The sequence below is a fragment of the Salvelinus fontinalis genome, chromosome 26 (genome assembly GCF_029448725.1).
Source record: "Salvelinus fontinalis isolate EN_2023a chromosome 26, ASM2944872v1, whole genome shotgun sequence".
Lineage (NCBI taxonomy): Eukaryota > Metazoa > Chordata > Actinopteri > Salmoniformes > Salmonidae > Salvelinus > Salvelinus fontinalis.
In genome coordinates, this window is record NC_074690.1 from 11,989,468 (window position 1) to 12,005,520 (window position 16,053).

Below are 16,053 nucleotides of genomic sequence, written 5' to 3' on the forward strand. Positions count from 1 at the left end.
TCAGCAGCACTTTGTGTTATTAAAGTGTTGTTTTGGCAGGGCCGGGGCGCTAGCAACTAGCTCGCCCACAGAGGTAATTACTGACCATCTGCATAGCTGCCTCACCAACGCAGCAGCCGTGAAAATGTTATTACCTTAGCCTGTCTGCGAGGAGCGGTGCAAGGTGATGGGGGGAGGGGGGGGGGGGGTAAGAAGGTCTTCCTAGCCATCGTGCTTCCGCATTGCTTACTCTTCTGAGTTTTAGGTTACTGTGAAGCACTTTGTGGCAGCTGCTTATCTAAAAAGGGCTGTATAAATACATTTGATTGAAATGTGATTGATATGGAGAGGCTCTAATACAAGGCGTTGAGGTCAGAGCTCAGAAAGAGGAACTTGGAAGAGACAGTGTATTTATATTTCTTACTGTTCGTTTCAACTGGCGTGTGTCCAAGTCAAAATAGTCGCTTTGAAGCATGGGTCTAGCAAAGTTAGAGATTAGATGGAGGGAGCTTGGTTTCTTTTCATTGGTGCAGTTGATCTTGTATTCATGTGTTTTTCTATAGCCTTTTGACAGAACGGAGATAAAAGATAGAGCCTTCTGGTGCCTGGAATCAGATGAGAGGCATTAGTTACTGGAAGAGGAAACCTGGGATCTGAGAAAAGCACAACGGTCATCAGAGCTTAGATAGATCTCCATCAGTCTTCTTTTTCTCAAAATATTACAAAAACACACTTCCATATGAACACTCCCAACCTCTTTCTCCCTCTCTCTCTCACTCACACACCCTCCTCCTACCTCCCTGCTCTGCCTCCACTGAGGTCAGAGGTTAACATCATGTTCAGGGTTAGGAGCTCACAGAGGTCAAACGCTCTGGGCTGGGCCTTAACGAGCTCAGTCTGAGTCCTCTGGACCTCTACACACACACACACACACACACACACACACACACACACACACACACACACACACACACACACACACACACACACACACACACACACACACACACACACACACACGAGCACACACATAATTGCACACAGACACACACACTCTTGCGCATGCACACACACACACACACACACACACACACACACACACACACACACACACACACACACACACACACACACACACACACACACACACAATACATCTCCTGGTCAGAGTCGCGGTTGGACTGAGGAAGAAAGCCAGGAGAGCAGGGTGGGCCTTGTCTCGCTCTCCCGTCTCTCCTTTCAAGCCTGGCTTATCTACACATGCACAGGTTGAACTAATTGGCATTATTAAGCTGGCCGGATACAATGGAAACCGCCAAGGGGTCTACAAACAGGTGTGTGTGTAGAGGAAATCTTAAACAAGCCACCCGTCAATTTCAATCAGTACCATGCATGGCTCGCTGCAGGCCCAGGTAGGCCAATTACAAACAGACACGCTCGACAGGCGCGCTCAAACCCCGACCAAACCCCTCTTATTCAAACTCATGTGCACCGGGAGAGATGTGCTGTGGTTCGATGTGTGAGGAGGAACAGAGGTTCCCTGCTGCTGGATCGATAGGGGATGGAGGGAAGGAGGAGTGGAGGGATAGAGAGATTGTAGTTGTCTTTTGGTTCGAAGGGTTTTAATTGGACTAATCATGTCGTTCTCTCTCCCTCTTCCGCTCTCTCTCCCCTCTCTTTCTCTGCCCTCCCTCTCTCCCTCCCCCCTCACCCCTCACCCCCCTCTCTCTCCCCTTCCCTTCCCCTCTATTCCTCCCCTCTCTCTCTCCCTCTCAGGGGGGTAAGATCCCGGTGAGGTGGACGGCTCCAGAGGCCATCGCCTACAGGAAGTTCACCTCAGCCAGTGACGTGTGGAGCTACGGCATCGTCATGTGGGAGGTGATGTCATTCGGAGAGAGACCCTACTGGGACATGTCTAATCAGGATGTAAGTATTATTGTCATGTTGAACTTTTAAATGTTGTTCTAAGGCGTATAGAAATATTCATATAATTCAAAATTCCAATCAAATTATTTTATGAAGCCCTCTTTACATAAGCAGTAGTCACAAAAGTGATTTTGCAGTACCCGGGCTAAGACCCCAAAGCAGAGGCAGTGAATGAGTATTCAGATGACCCTTCTATTTGTTTATGTTGTGTCATAAAATGGAACCTTCTCAGACATAACAACTCAGCTAGACAAGAGGATTCCCACTGGAAATGTCCTTGACAATGAGCAGATTCTCACAAAGGCAGAATTTCACACAAGCACGTTACCTCCTCTGTCCTTCTTTTTGCTATGTCCCCCGAATCTCACACATGCTCACACTCACAAACACCCCCAACACACACACACACACACACACACACACACACACACACACACACACACACACACACACACACACACACACACACACACACACACACACACACACACACACACACACACACCAATGAGCTCCATATCCCCATCCGGCCAACGGGTCTCTCTGGAGCCTGGTCCACCAGGCCTGGCCAAGCCAGCAGATGTTCTCTCTCTGGGCCAGCATCATGCCGGCAGCGACTGGTGGGACACACACAGGGAGGAGGCCTGGAACTGCTCACAGCATGGCCTGCTGTTCTCTTCAGGCAGAACACACACACATCTGTGTACACTAATAACGCACATGCCAACTCGCACACACAAAACACACACAGACACACAGGCTAATGCACACATGATGCACTGACAAACACAAATACACAAGTCTGTGTGCACATACACATGCCTACTTACACACCTATGATAAATGCACACACACACACAGCCACACAAACAAACACACACACACACTCACCTGCATATGCATGTAAATGCACTCACATACACTTCCCCTTATGCACCATTTGTCAAGATTGTGCTGAATTGCAGTGCTCTCAGTGGTAGCATGAGCACCTATAGAGCGTCGTCCCATTTCTGATGATCATTCATTTTCACATGCTAGAATCTCTATCGGTGTTGACTTTTCCCTGATTCAACCTTTAAGGGGTAACAATCCGTCATACGGTATACCATATGAACATGCTAGGATTTAGAGAGGGAGCGAGCATTTGTCTTTCTATCGAAAACCCTTTTTGTCTTTGTATAAGGCCATGTGCAGCATAGCTACAGTACAGTACTACTTATCTACCATCAGGCCTTCATAGCCTTTGCAGTTTCTACGGAATAAGTGTCAAGTACCTGCATTTCACCACATTAATTATATGCACTCAGCCCATTCCCAAGACACTCTCCCACAGTGTCAGAGTATAGGTCCTCTCCATCCTTTTATACAGACGTGTGATTCGCTAGTGTCAAGTAGGAAGGGCACCTCAGCCTGAGTGCTGTCTGTAGATTAATCGGTGAGAGAGGGGCAGAGAGAGAAGCAGAAAGATGGAGGGAGAGAGAGAGATTGACGCTAAGTGAATTGCTCACTAACCACTCAATGAAACAGAGAAACTAGGGCCTGGTGTTACAGTGATTTAGCAAAGGGGTCTAGAGGAAGAGGGAAAGTTAAAGGGAAGCAGACAGGCTTCTATAAATCTCCGCTTTTCCTACAATTCTCTGATTTACTGCACATTATTGATCTCCTGTAATCATGAACTGGAGTCTAGTGACTACCCCCGGATGTCTTCCTAATTGGCCTTCTATATGGTACTGTCTGGCAATGGTCCACCTACCTTGTCACTCTGAGCAGCCCTATTTAGACCCCTGTCTAGCATGAACTTCTGAATTCAAATATGTTTTATTACAGATAAAACATATACAGGTATCAATGTACTGTATACAAATTACATTCAGTTTTTTACAAAAAAGACAATAGGAACATACCAAAAATGATAACAGGAGTATTACATCAAGATATCATTGGATTTAAACATAGCATGAACCTCGAATGACTATCTTTCACTGACTACCTTCTAACTTCTCCACAATAGTCCTGTTTAACATGACCCTTCCTGACTATCTTCTGCCTTCTCCACAATAGTCCTGTTTAACATGACCCTTCCTGACTATCTTCTGCCTTCTCTACAATAGTCCTGTCTAACATGACCTTTCACTGACTACCTTCTGCCTTCTCTACAATAGTCCTGTCTAACATGACCCTTACTGACTACATTCTGCCTTCTCTACAATAGTCCTGTCTAACATGACCCTTACTGACTACCTTCTGCCTTCTCTACAATAGTCCTGTCTAACATGACCCTTACTGACTACATTCTGCCTTCTCTACAATAGTCCTGTCTAACATGACCCTTACTGACTACATTCTGCCTTCTCTACAATAGTCCTGTCTAACATGACCCTTACTGACTACCTTCTGCCTTCTCTACAATAGTCCTGTCTAACATGACCCTTACTGACTACATTCTAACTTCTCCACAATAGTCCTGTTTAACATGACCCTTCCTGACTATCTTCTGCCTTCTCTACAATAGTCCTGTCTAACATGACCCTTACTGACTATCTTCTGCCTTCTCCACAATAGTCCTGTCTAACATGACTCTTACTGACTATCTTCTGCCTTCTCCACAATAGTCCTGTCTAACATGGCACTTACTGACTATCTTCTGCCTTCTCCACAATAGTCCTGTCTAACATGACCCTTACTGACTATCTTCTGCCTTCTCCACAATAGTCCTGTCTAACATGACTCTTACTGACTATCTTCTGCCTTCTCCACAATAGTCCTGTCTAACATGGCACTTACTGACTATCTTCTGCCTTCTCCACAATAGTCCTGTCTAACATGACCCTTACTGACTACATTCTAACTTCTCCACAATAGTCCTGTCTAACATGACCCTTACTGACTATCTTCTGCCTTCTCTACAATAGTCCTGTCTAACATGACCCTTACTGACTATCTTCTGCCTTCTCCACAGTAGTCCTGTCTAACATGACCCTTACTGACTATCTTCTGCCTTCTCTACAATAGTCCTGTCTAACATGACCGTTACTGACTATCTTCTGCCTTCTCCACAGTAGTCCTGTCTAACATGACCCTTACTGACTATCTTCTGCCTTCTCCACAGTAGTCCTGTCTAACATGACCCTTACTGACTATCTTCTGCCTTCTCCACAGTAGTCCTGTCTAACATGACCGTTACTGACTATCTTCTGCCTTCTCCACAGTAGTCCTGTCTAACATGACCCTTACTGACTATCTTCTGCCTTCTCCACAATAGTCCTGTCTAACATGACCCTTACTGACTACATTCTGCCTTCTCCACAATAGTCCTGTCTAACATGACCCTTACTGACTACATTCTAACTTCTCCACAGTAGTCCTGTCTAACATGACCGTTACTGACTATCTTCTGCCTTCTCCACAATAGTCCTGTCTAACATGACCCTTACTGACTACATTCTAACTTCTCCACAATAGTCCTGTCTAACATGACCGTTACTGAACATCTTCTGCCTTCTCCACAATAGTCCTGTCTAACATGACCCTTACTGACTATCTTCTGCCTTCTCTACAATAGTCCTGTCTAACATGACCCTTACTGACTATCTTCTGCCTTCTCTACAATAGTCCTGTCTAACTTGACCCTTACTGACTATCTTCTGCCTTCTCCACAATAGTCCTGTCTAACATGACCCTTACTGACCATCTTCTGCCTTCTCCACAATAGTCCTGTCTAACATGACCCTTACTGACTATCTTCTGCCTTCTCCACAATAGTCCTGTCTAACATGACTCTTACTGACTATCTTCTGCCTTCTCCACAATAGTCCTGTCTAACATGACCCTTACTGACCATCTTCTGACTTCTCTACAATAGTCCTGTCTAACATGACCCTTACTGACTATCTTCTGCCTTCTCTACAATAGTCCTGTCTAACTTGACCCTTACTGACTATCTTCTGCCTTCTCCACAATAGTCCTGTCTAACATGACCCTTACTGACCATCTTCTGACTTCTCTACAATAGTCCTGTCTAACTTGACCCTTACTGACTATCTTCTGCCTTCTCCACAATAGTCCTGTCTAACATGACCCTTACTGACCATCTTCTGCCTTCTCCACAATAGTCCTGTCTAACATGGCACTTACTGACTATCTTCTGCCTTCTCCACAATAGTCCTGTCTAACATGACCCTTACTGACTACATTCTAACTTCTCCACAATAGTCCTGTCTAACATGACCCTTACTGACTATCTTCTGCCTTCTCCACAATAGTCCTGTCTAACATGACCCTTACTGACTACATTCTAACTTCTCCACAATAGTCCTGTCTAACATGACCCTTACTGACCATCTTCTGCCTTCTCCACAATAGTCCTGTCTAACATGGCCCTTACTGACTATCTTCTGCCTTCTCCACAATAGTCCTGTCTAACATGACCCTTACTGACTACATTCTAACTTCTCCACAATAGTCCTGTCTAACATGACCCTTACTGACTATCTTATGCCTTCTCCACAATAGTCCTGTCTAACATGACCCTTACTGACTATCTTCTGCCTTCTCCACAATAGTCCTGTCTAACATGGCCCTTACTGACTACATTCTAACTTCTCCACAGTAGTCCTGTCTAACATGACCCTTACTGACTATCTTCTGCCTTCTCCACAGTAGTCCTGTCTAACATGACCCTTACTGACTATCTTCTGCCTTCTCTACAATAGTCCTGTCTAACATGACCCTTACTGACTACATTCTAACTTCTCCACAATAGTCCTGTCTAACATGACCCTTACTGACTATCTTCTGCCTTCTCCACAATAGTCCTGTCTAACATGACCCTTACTGACTATCTTCTGCCTTCTCCACAATAGTCATGTCTAACATGACCCTTACTGACTATCTTCTTCCTTCTCCACAGTAGTCCTGTCTAACATGACCCTTACTGACTATCTTCTGCCTTCTCTACAATAGTCCTGTCTAACATGACCCTTACTGACTACATTCTAACTTCTCCACAATAGTCCTGTCTAACATGACCGTTACTGACTCCCTTCTGCCTTCTCCACAATACCCTCTGCCACCCTCTCTGTCCCCAGGTGATCAATGCCATAGAGCAGGACTACCGGCTGCCCCCTCCCATGGACTGCCCCTCGGCCCTGCACCAACTTATGCTGGACTGCTGGCAGAAGGACCGTAACGCCCGGCCACGCTTCACTGACATCGTCAACACCCTGGACAAGATGATCCGCAACCCAGCCAGTCTCAAACAAGTGGCCAGCGTCCCTGCAGTGTGAGTACACACATAGAAAAATATATGTAGGCTACCCCCCCCCCCCACCCCCCCCCCACACACACACACACACTCAACCCAGGCACACGCAGACTTCCTTAAACATGAAAGCCTATACCTCCACTCTGCACCATCAAAGCATCTCTCTCCTCTCTTTCTTTCTCTCTCCTTTTCTCTCACTTACTTGCCTTACTTACTCCTCCTCTCCCTCTCTCCTCCTCTCACTCACTCTCTCCTCCTCTTTCTCTCTTGTCCTCTCCCTCTCTCCTCTTCTCCTCCTTCAGGCCTTCCCAGCCCCTGTTGGACCGTTCTATCCCAGACTTCAACACCTTCAGTTCAGTTGGAGAGTGGCTGGGAGCCATCAAGATGAGCCAGTACAGAGACAACTTCCTCAACTCTGGCTTCACCTCCCTGCAACTGGTAGCACAGATGACCTCTGAGTGAGTCACACACACACATGCAGAGATGGCCATTATTTCTGTTACATGTATTTTAAGTATGTATTTCATTTACTTCTGAGTATTTTCTAATTGGTATTACACTGGGCTAAACTATGCTCCGATGTATTTTGTAGCAAGATACTTTTGAGAGCTGTAATTTGTGTTTTAAAAATACAAAATCATTTTACATACCATTTTTTGGTATCAGAAGTCTGATGGCACTATGGTGTGATAAGAGTGTCTGCTAAATTAACTAAGCATCCTAAGTATTATTCGCATGAGCTCCGCCCCGAAACAATGCCAATAATAATACCCAGTGTGCTTTGCAGTTCATTTTGGTATGTTCATTTTCACATCCAGTGACTTGCTCAATTAAGGTAGATAAACAACAACATATCACAGTCATAGTAAGTAAAATGTTTCTGTAACCGTTACTGAGAATGTTGTTGCTGTTCGGGATGGCATTTTGCAAAGATTTTGGTATTTTAAGACACAAAATACACATTTTAATTAAATACATGACAAAATACAGGTATTTTGTAATTGTGTTTTGTAACAGGCTCACACACGCATGCACGCACACACACACACACACACACAGAAACACACATGAACACTCGTGAGCAAGCATTCTTGTACACACGCACATTTCATCTAAAATCGATGATAATCCTGTCCAAATATAGGCTGTAAGAAACACCGCTTTCTGTGCATCTGGCTTCATAATGTTGTTTCTGAAATGTAGCATCATGATTTTAATCATCAAAGAGAGCAAACGCCAGATCTGAGAGGCAGACACATTGGGTTTGTTGTTTTCTTCTTCACACCCAGTGGCTAACAGTCCTGACATGACTTGGGGCTTTGGTTATCTGTGTAAATGTATTAGACACCAAATTAATGTCTGTTTATGTACTTGCTTCTTCATTACACACAATTGAGGCATTGCAGATACAGTACTTAATACATAGTATTGATATGTGTCCTCTCTCTCTCTCTCTCTCTCTCTCTCTCTCTCTCTCTCTCTCTCTCTCTCTCTCTCTCTCTCTCTCTCTCTCTCTCTCTCTCTCTCTCTCTCTCTCTCTCTCTCTCTCTCTCCTCTCTCTCTCTCTCTCTCTCTCTCTCTCTCTCTCTCTCTCTCTCTCTCTCTCTCTCTCTCTCTCTCTCTCTCTCTCTCTCTCTCTCTCTCTCTCTCTACCCCCTTCCACTCTCTCTCTCTCTACCCCCTTCCACTCTCTCTCTCTCTACCCCCTTCCACTCTCCCTCTTTCCAGAGACCTCCTCAGGATAGGTGTAACCCTGGCGGGCCACCAGAAGAAGATCCTGAGTAACGTTGCCTCCATGCGGGTCCAGATGAGCCAGTGCCAGTCGCCCACCACGATGGCATGACTGGAGGGGGCGCGGTGCCACGGGTCGGGCAGCATTCAGGCAGGCAGGGACTACAGCAGGAAGGACTACACCCCTCACCGAATGACCCCCAACCCGTTGGGACGCGCCAGGGTCGAGACTATCATCCTCATCTAATGGAACATCATAATTGCAGTAGACCAGGGTCCAGACCAATACTAACTCAATATCACCTTCCACTAATCTGAGTTATAATGAGTTATGATCCAGAGTTCAGTGGGTTCAGAGAATTTCTTTTCTAATCTTAGTCTGTGAGTTCTGGAGTCTGGAGTGAACAAATGATCATCCTAGTCTGAACTATCCATTGTCTGGAGTTCCATGGGTTCAGATACTTTTGTCACATCTTAATCTGTGGCCATGGACTATACTATCATCAATGGATTATCATCAGTGTGTAGGCCTGTGTAATTTCACATCTAGAGCCCATGGTATATAGAATATGATCGTATTGTACTGTAATCTAACCCCAGACCACCACAGGCTGACACGGTGATGGAGTCTGGGACTATCAGATGTATATCTTTACTGGATGACGGTAGACTGGAGAGGAGGACCAAGTGGAAGCCATTTTGAAGAGGAAGTTCATGTCATCAGAAGGTCTCTGATATGTCATTTGAACCCAGGCCTTCTTCAAAGACTAGTGAGGATGCTTGGCCTGGCTAGGAGCAGCCGTATGAAATGCGCGTAGAAAGAAAGCAATTCAAATTCACCATACATTGTCATTATACACACATACAGAAAATGATACAGAGGTATACAGTGGTGTATGGTTGATTTGGTTTGACCATTTCTCACCTATTTTTCACCTATTTTTTCTTCATTCAAAACTTTTGACATCTTGGAGATCTCCTCAAGGTCAACCGTTGAACTGGCGGGAAAGGAGAGCTTTTGAGACATTTGTTGATATCTTGTTTTGTTTTTTAACCATAAAAGCAGGGAACTCAGACCTCTCTTCCATTTTTTCACCTTAACACTACCTGTGGATGTCTGGGCTGATGGCCTTGCCAAAGGACTAGTGAAACGGCCTCGCCCAGATTCTGAGAATATATAAAAATATGTATATCTCTAACTAAATATGAATATATCTTCAGAATAAATCTTCATATTGAAGGTGATGTGTATGAATATGTATGTGCAAGACTCTCTCTGCTTGCATTTTTGGCAAAGATGACGTTTTTGTGCACTGAATTGTAATGGGGATGGACACATATAATGCTGAGGAGTCACAATCCTGAATGAACTTTGACCTGGAAATAAATGTACAAAGGACCATGTACAAATTACTGTTTCTGTAGATGTGTATAAAACAACTGTAGGGATAAAAAAACGTGACCAAAATGTCCATTCTCTGGAGAGCCCATGTTAAATGTGAGTGTATCCATGCCGTATCTTGCTGATGAGCACTTACTTGTACAGATTATGTTGTTTCTTCTTTATTTCTTTGTTTGTTGTTTGTGTTGGAGGGATTGGAACCGTCCAGAATGGGAAGGAGAGTGGAGAGTGTCTCGTCTCATCTGGCCAAATGTCAATGGTATGTATCTCCTATCGATCCTCATAGTAACTGTACTGGCAATGAATATCATACATCCTCACAGATGTGGATTATTGGGAAACAGTAACGGTAATGGAATAAATAATCTGAAAGATGATCATGGAGTTGCTGGGGTCAAGTTCAGGATTTCATTATAACTACATATCATTGCCATTTAAAACATCCCCTTCATTTTCCTAGACATTGTCTAGGCATTCTCGCTGAAGAATGGCATCATTTACTTCATATTTGGCCATTTTATGAATAGCCAATAAGCTAATCAAGACATCTCAGATTGGAGAGTTTTCCGTGTGTGTGTGTGTGTGTGTGTGTGTGTGTGTGTGTGTGTGTGTGTGTGTGTGTGTGTGTGTGTGTGTGTGTGTGTGTGTGTGTGTGTGAACGAACATCTGGGCCTGGCTTTGCCAACAGATGCCTGATGCCATCCTGATGAACACACAGACTTAAAAAGCTTACAGAGGCACACACACACACACACACACACACACACACACACACACACACACACACACACACACACACACACACACACACACACACACACACACACACACACACACACACACACACACACACACACACACACACACACACACACTGCGGTCAGTCCCCCATGGCCAGCTAGAGCTGAGCCACTGAATTATCTCTCCAGACCACTACAGTGTCACCATATGGATAGCCTCGGTGTTAGGAGGAGAGGATGTAGCGCCTCCAAGGAGTTCTGCTCATACATTATTCCACCACACACCTGTTACCTTAAGTGGCTAGCTTAATAGCTATTATGATAGTACACTGAAATCAAAGTTTGTTGTAAGTATAGGTAAGTTACGTTCCACATACTTTGTCCACTATTCATTTATATGTCCATAATGGGGTGAAAACTTCCACTTAAGTCAAATTTTCACTGGTTGTTAGGATTTGTACCAATGTCTATACGTGGAACACACTCTATTGTAATTGGTGGGAAAGGCCTATTCTTAAGATGGAGGCTACTGATGACATGAATGCTTTTTGATGGCGTTTGAGAGAGAGTATTCTTTTGAGTATGTTTAAGATGGTGGTCTAGGAGGTGAAGCTGACGTGAGGGGTCTAACGGGTACATAGGGTTGATTGTACTACTATGCTAGCAGGCTGTGATTGGTGTAGTGTAGTCTCAAACTAAATCACACTGGATCTCAACTATGTCTGACAGCAAGGTGTAGGAACCTGCTGGTTCATGATAGGTTGAACTGCTCTGATGAATGTGACTCGGCCAAAGTGAATAACCCCGGTGTTAACCCCGGTGTCCTGGCTAAATTCCCAATCTGGCCCTCAAACCATCATGGTCACCTAATAATCCCCAGTTTACAATTGGCTCATTCATCCCTCTCCTCTCCCCTGTAACTATTCCCCAGGTCGTTGCTGCAAATGAGAATGTTTTCTCAGTCAACTTACCTGGTAAAATAACGGTAAAAAAAAATACTTGTTTTATTACCAATCAAATAAAGGAGCCGAATGAAGACACTGATCGACAGGAATATCCACTTCATTAAAGCAGGAATTCAATGTAAAAGTAACTACTCACCGCTGTTAAAGATACAGCTATAATCAGTAGCAGTGAATTATGACTTATGAATCACATATAGCCATAATAATTACAGTGCATTTGTCTGAGAACCCTGTTGATTTCAGTGACAGCAGAGGGGAAAGGCAGTTGATTATCTACAGATTAAGCCCATGTATAAAGTTGTAACACAAAACACCTTAACATCATTGTAACTTATTGCATCGATCCATTGTAACAGCATCCTCAGGTGTCGTGTAATGACAAACTACTGCTTCCCCAAACACAGTTATCCTAGCCTGCTGTTACCACTAACCAGCATCGGACAGCGTTGGGCTATTATTTTAGGAGGAGTGTGGATCCATGACTAAGACTGAGGTACCCACCGTGTCATCTGAAATTAGAAATCGATGGCAGCCCATTAGCAGGTTATTAAGTATCCTCAACCCCTTTACCCTTTCCTTCTCCCCTCTGTCTCATCTCTCCACCCCTCACTTGATCCTCATCTTGGCCAGGCTCCAGCTCATTTATCCGGGGTGTAACGAACCTGTCTCGGGCCCAGGTCTGGGTGTGGGTTTAGGTCTGGGCATCGCCAGGCCTGGCTGGCTTGAGCTAGGACTGAGAAATGACCTCTATCTGGATCACTGCTCCAGTGCACAAGGCAGACATGGGACCAGGCCACCTGCTGGGGCCTCAAAGTCTGGCACAGGTCTGATCAGCCGCAGGGAAAGAGATGGATGGAGCTTGGTCCAGGCATACACGTGCACACATGCACACACGCAAACAGACTGATACAGGCAAAGATGCACACACACAGGCACACACACAACACACTATTGGCTCCCTCACGGCTTCTCCACCACAGCTCTTGATGAAGAGAGAGTGGGTCAGGACCTGACAGTGTGTGTCTGTGAGGGAAAACGAGAGGGAATGAGAGAAGAGAGGAAGTTGGCAGACTATAAAACAGTAGCACTATTCTTTGAAGTAAGGTATATTGGATATAATATATCCTGTATATATATATATAATTTTTGTAGTGCAGCCTATAATATAGACCTAAGACCACCTGAGTTGTTTCAATAAACCCTGTGATAATCTATACATTAACCTCGTTAGGTTGACACCTAGCAGTTCAAATTCCTTTCAACATCATTCACACAAGCCCGGAGTACGCTACACATATACATAATTAATCAGAAGAATAAATGGTTATTTACTCAATGCAAGGATCTCATTTCAATCAATTAGCTACGCTTCCATTCAACCACGTCTCAAGTATTTGCCATGCAACATGTCTGTGTGAATGAGATGACAGTGCAGTCTGTAATTCCCATTTTTCTAATTTTTCCATTTGCTAATGTTTGTCTTAGTAAAATGCTGACTCTAATAGCATTCCACTTCAATATTGTGACATGAAAAAGCAATCAGTGCTCTCTCCATAAAAGCCATTTCAGAATTTGCTGTCATTGTCCCATCCACTCCTCTTACAAAACAGTTGCCTGATTTACTTCATATATATTCAAAAATGTAAAAGGACTGTTGTGTGGATTATTTAAGTAATATGGCCCAGGCGGTGTGGTATATGGCCAATATACCACGGCTAAGGGCTGTTCTTAGCACGACACACCATGGAGTACCTGAATACACCCCTTAGCCGTCGTATATTGGCATTATACCACACCCCCTGGACCATATTGCCCGAGGTGCCTTATTGCTATTATAAACTGGTTACCAACTTAATTAGAGCAGTAAAATAAATGTTTTGTCATACACAAGGTATACGGTTTGATATACCATGGCTTTCAAACAATCAGCATTCAGGGATCGAACCACCAGTTTAATACACTGCTCAAAAAAATAAAGGGAACACTTAAACAACACAATGTAACTCCAAGTCAATCACACTTCTGTGAAATCAAACTGTCCACTTAGGAAGCAACACTGATTGACAATAAATGTCACATGCTGTTGTGCAAATGGAATAGACAAAAGGTGGAAATTATAGGCAATTAGCAAGACACCCCCCAAAACAGGAGTGATTCTGCAGGTGGTGACCACAGACCACTTCTCAGTTCCTATGCTTCCTGGCTGATGTTTTGGTCACTTTTGAATGCTGGCGGTGCTCTCACTCTAGTGGTAGCATGAGACGGAGTCTACAACCCACACAAGTGGCTCAGGTAGTGCAGTTCATCCAGGATGGCACATCAATGCGAACTGTGGCAAAAAGGTTTGCTGTGTCTGTCAGCGTAGTGTCCAGAGCATGCAGGCGCTACCAGGAGACAGGCCAGTACATCAGGAGACGTGGAGGAGGCCGTAGGAGGGCAACAACCCAGCAGCAGGACCGCTACCTCCGCCTTTGTGCAAGGAGGTGCACTGCCAGAGCCCTGCAAAATTACCTCCAGCAGGCCACAAATGTGCATGTGTGTGTGTGTGTGTGTGTGTGTGTGTGTGTGTTAATGTTCCCTTTATTTTTTTGAGCAGTGTACTTTGGTATAAGATTTTACAATGCCATCTGTTTTGATTTGTCCCGTCTCTGTCTGAAAAGTGGGCCTTTTTAGAGTGTGTCCATTCCTTCTGATGATTGCGGTTGCAGACATGTCGAGGCTAATCCATGTTTTGGAAAGTGTTGATTTGTTTCATTTAAAGATTAACACAAACAGCTAATTCCTCTATCTCTGTGTTCTTGTATTTCAGATGATGCACACACACACACACACACACACACACACACACACACACACACACACACACACACACACACACACACACACACACACACACACACACACACACACACACACACACACACACACACACACACACACACACACACACACATACACACACATACACACAGCAGGCCCAGCATTGCTCAGGACAGCCAATAAGGATGAAGACAGCACGACAGGGAAGTTGACCTCACTTTACGGTACACACAGACGAAGGAACCACATTTGTTTGTTTGTGTGTTTGATTTTCTTTTGTGTCTCTCTGTATAGCTACCACTTGTATATTGTGACGAGTATGTGTCCGAGTTTGTAAACTGTAACTTTCTGAGAACTATTGTACTAAAAATGCACTCAATAAACGCCTTGGAAAACAAGTAAATCACCGGCAGTCCCAGACTCTCTAAACAATTATGATTATTCCAGTTTTTTCCACTTCTATTGTGAGAACAGAGCAAAATAGTTCAAAGTTATTATTCAATAACACAACAGAGCCATGCTGTCACTGAAATGCATGAGGCTGAGAAGCTGAAGGATAATGCTTTTGTGAATAATGCTTTTCGATTATATTGGGGGCGAAATAAGCAGCTCTTGTCACTCCTGTCACTCGCCCACGCGCGCACACACACACACACACACACACACACACACACACACACACACACACACACACACACACACACACACACACACACACACACACACACACACACACACACACACACACACACACACACACACACACACACACACACACACACACCTGTCACCATTGCACCACTGTAAAAAGCCATCAAGTCGCTAATAAACAAGACATCACTCCAAATCCACAGAAACTTCCTAAGAAATCAACACTGAGCGTTGCCAAGAAAAATGACAATATTGAGACAAACTAGCTGAAATGAACCTCTCCCGCTCTCCCTACTCACGCTCACACTGTAGTGTGTGTTGGCAGACTGAAGCCTGTAGGGCTCCTACACAGGAGAATGTGTTGTACCACAGTAATTAAATGGTTAATGAAGTGACTCATAAGGCATGGGGACAACACTCACTGCACTGCTCCTTCATATTAGTTGGTAATTGATTGATAGCATCCTGTTCGTTATAAGAGAGAGAAGTGCGATGATTTTGCCATGGAAGGGAGAATAAAATTGAAAGGAGGTGTAAAAGCGACCTGTTACATGATGAGGCATTGAATCAATAATT

At 44.3% G+C, this 16,053-nt stretch overlaps 1 protein-coding gene across 4 annotated transcripts in view; it reads left to right on the forward strand.

The window, feature by feature from the left end:
• LOC129823648 (ephrin type-B receptor 1-B) overlaps positions 1 to 15,229 on the forward strand; it is a 482,949-nt gene extending 467,720 nt beyond the window's left edge. For all 4 annotated transcript variants that reach the window (XM_055882517.1, XM_055882519.1, XM_055882516.1 and 1 more), the window contains 5 exons: positions 1,756 to 1,905; positions 6,993 to 7,186; positions 7,471 to 7,626; positions 8,897 to 10,560; positions 14,816 to 15,229. In XM_055882517.1, the coding sequence (XP_055738492.1) occupies positions 1,756 to 1,905; positions 6,993 to 7,186; positions 7,471 to 7,626; positions 8,897 to 9,011 (615 nt within the window). In that variant the 3' untranslated portion in view covers positions 9,012 to 10,560; positions 14,816 to 15,229. The remainder of the gene's footprint in view (positions 1 to 1,755; positions 1,906 to 6,992; positions 7,187 to 7,470; positions 7,627 to 8,896; positions 10,561 to 14,815) is intronic.
• The last annotated feature ends 824 nt before the right edge of the window (positions 15,230 to 16,053 follow it).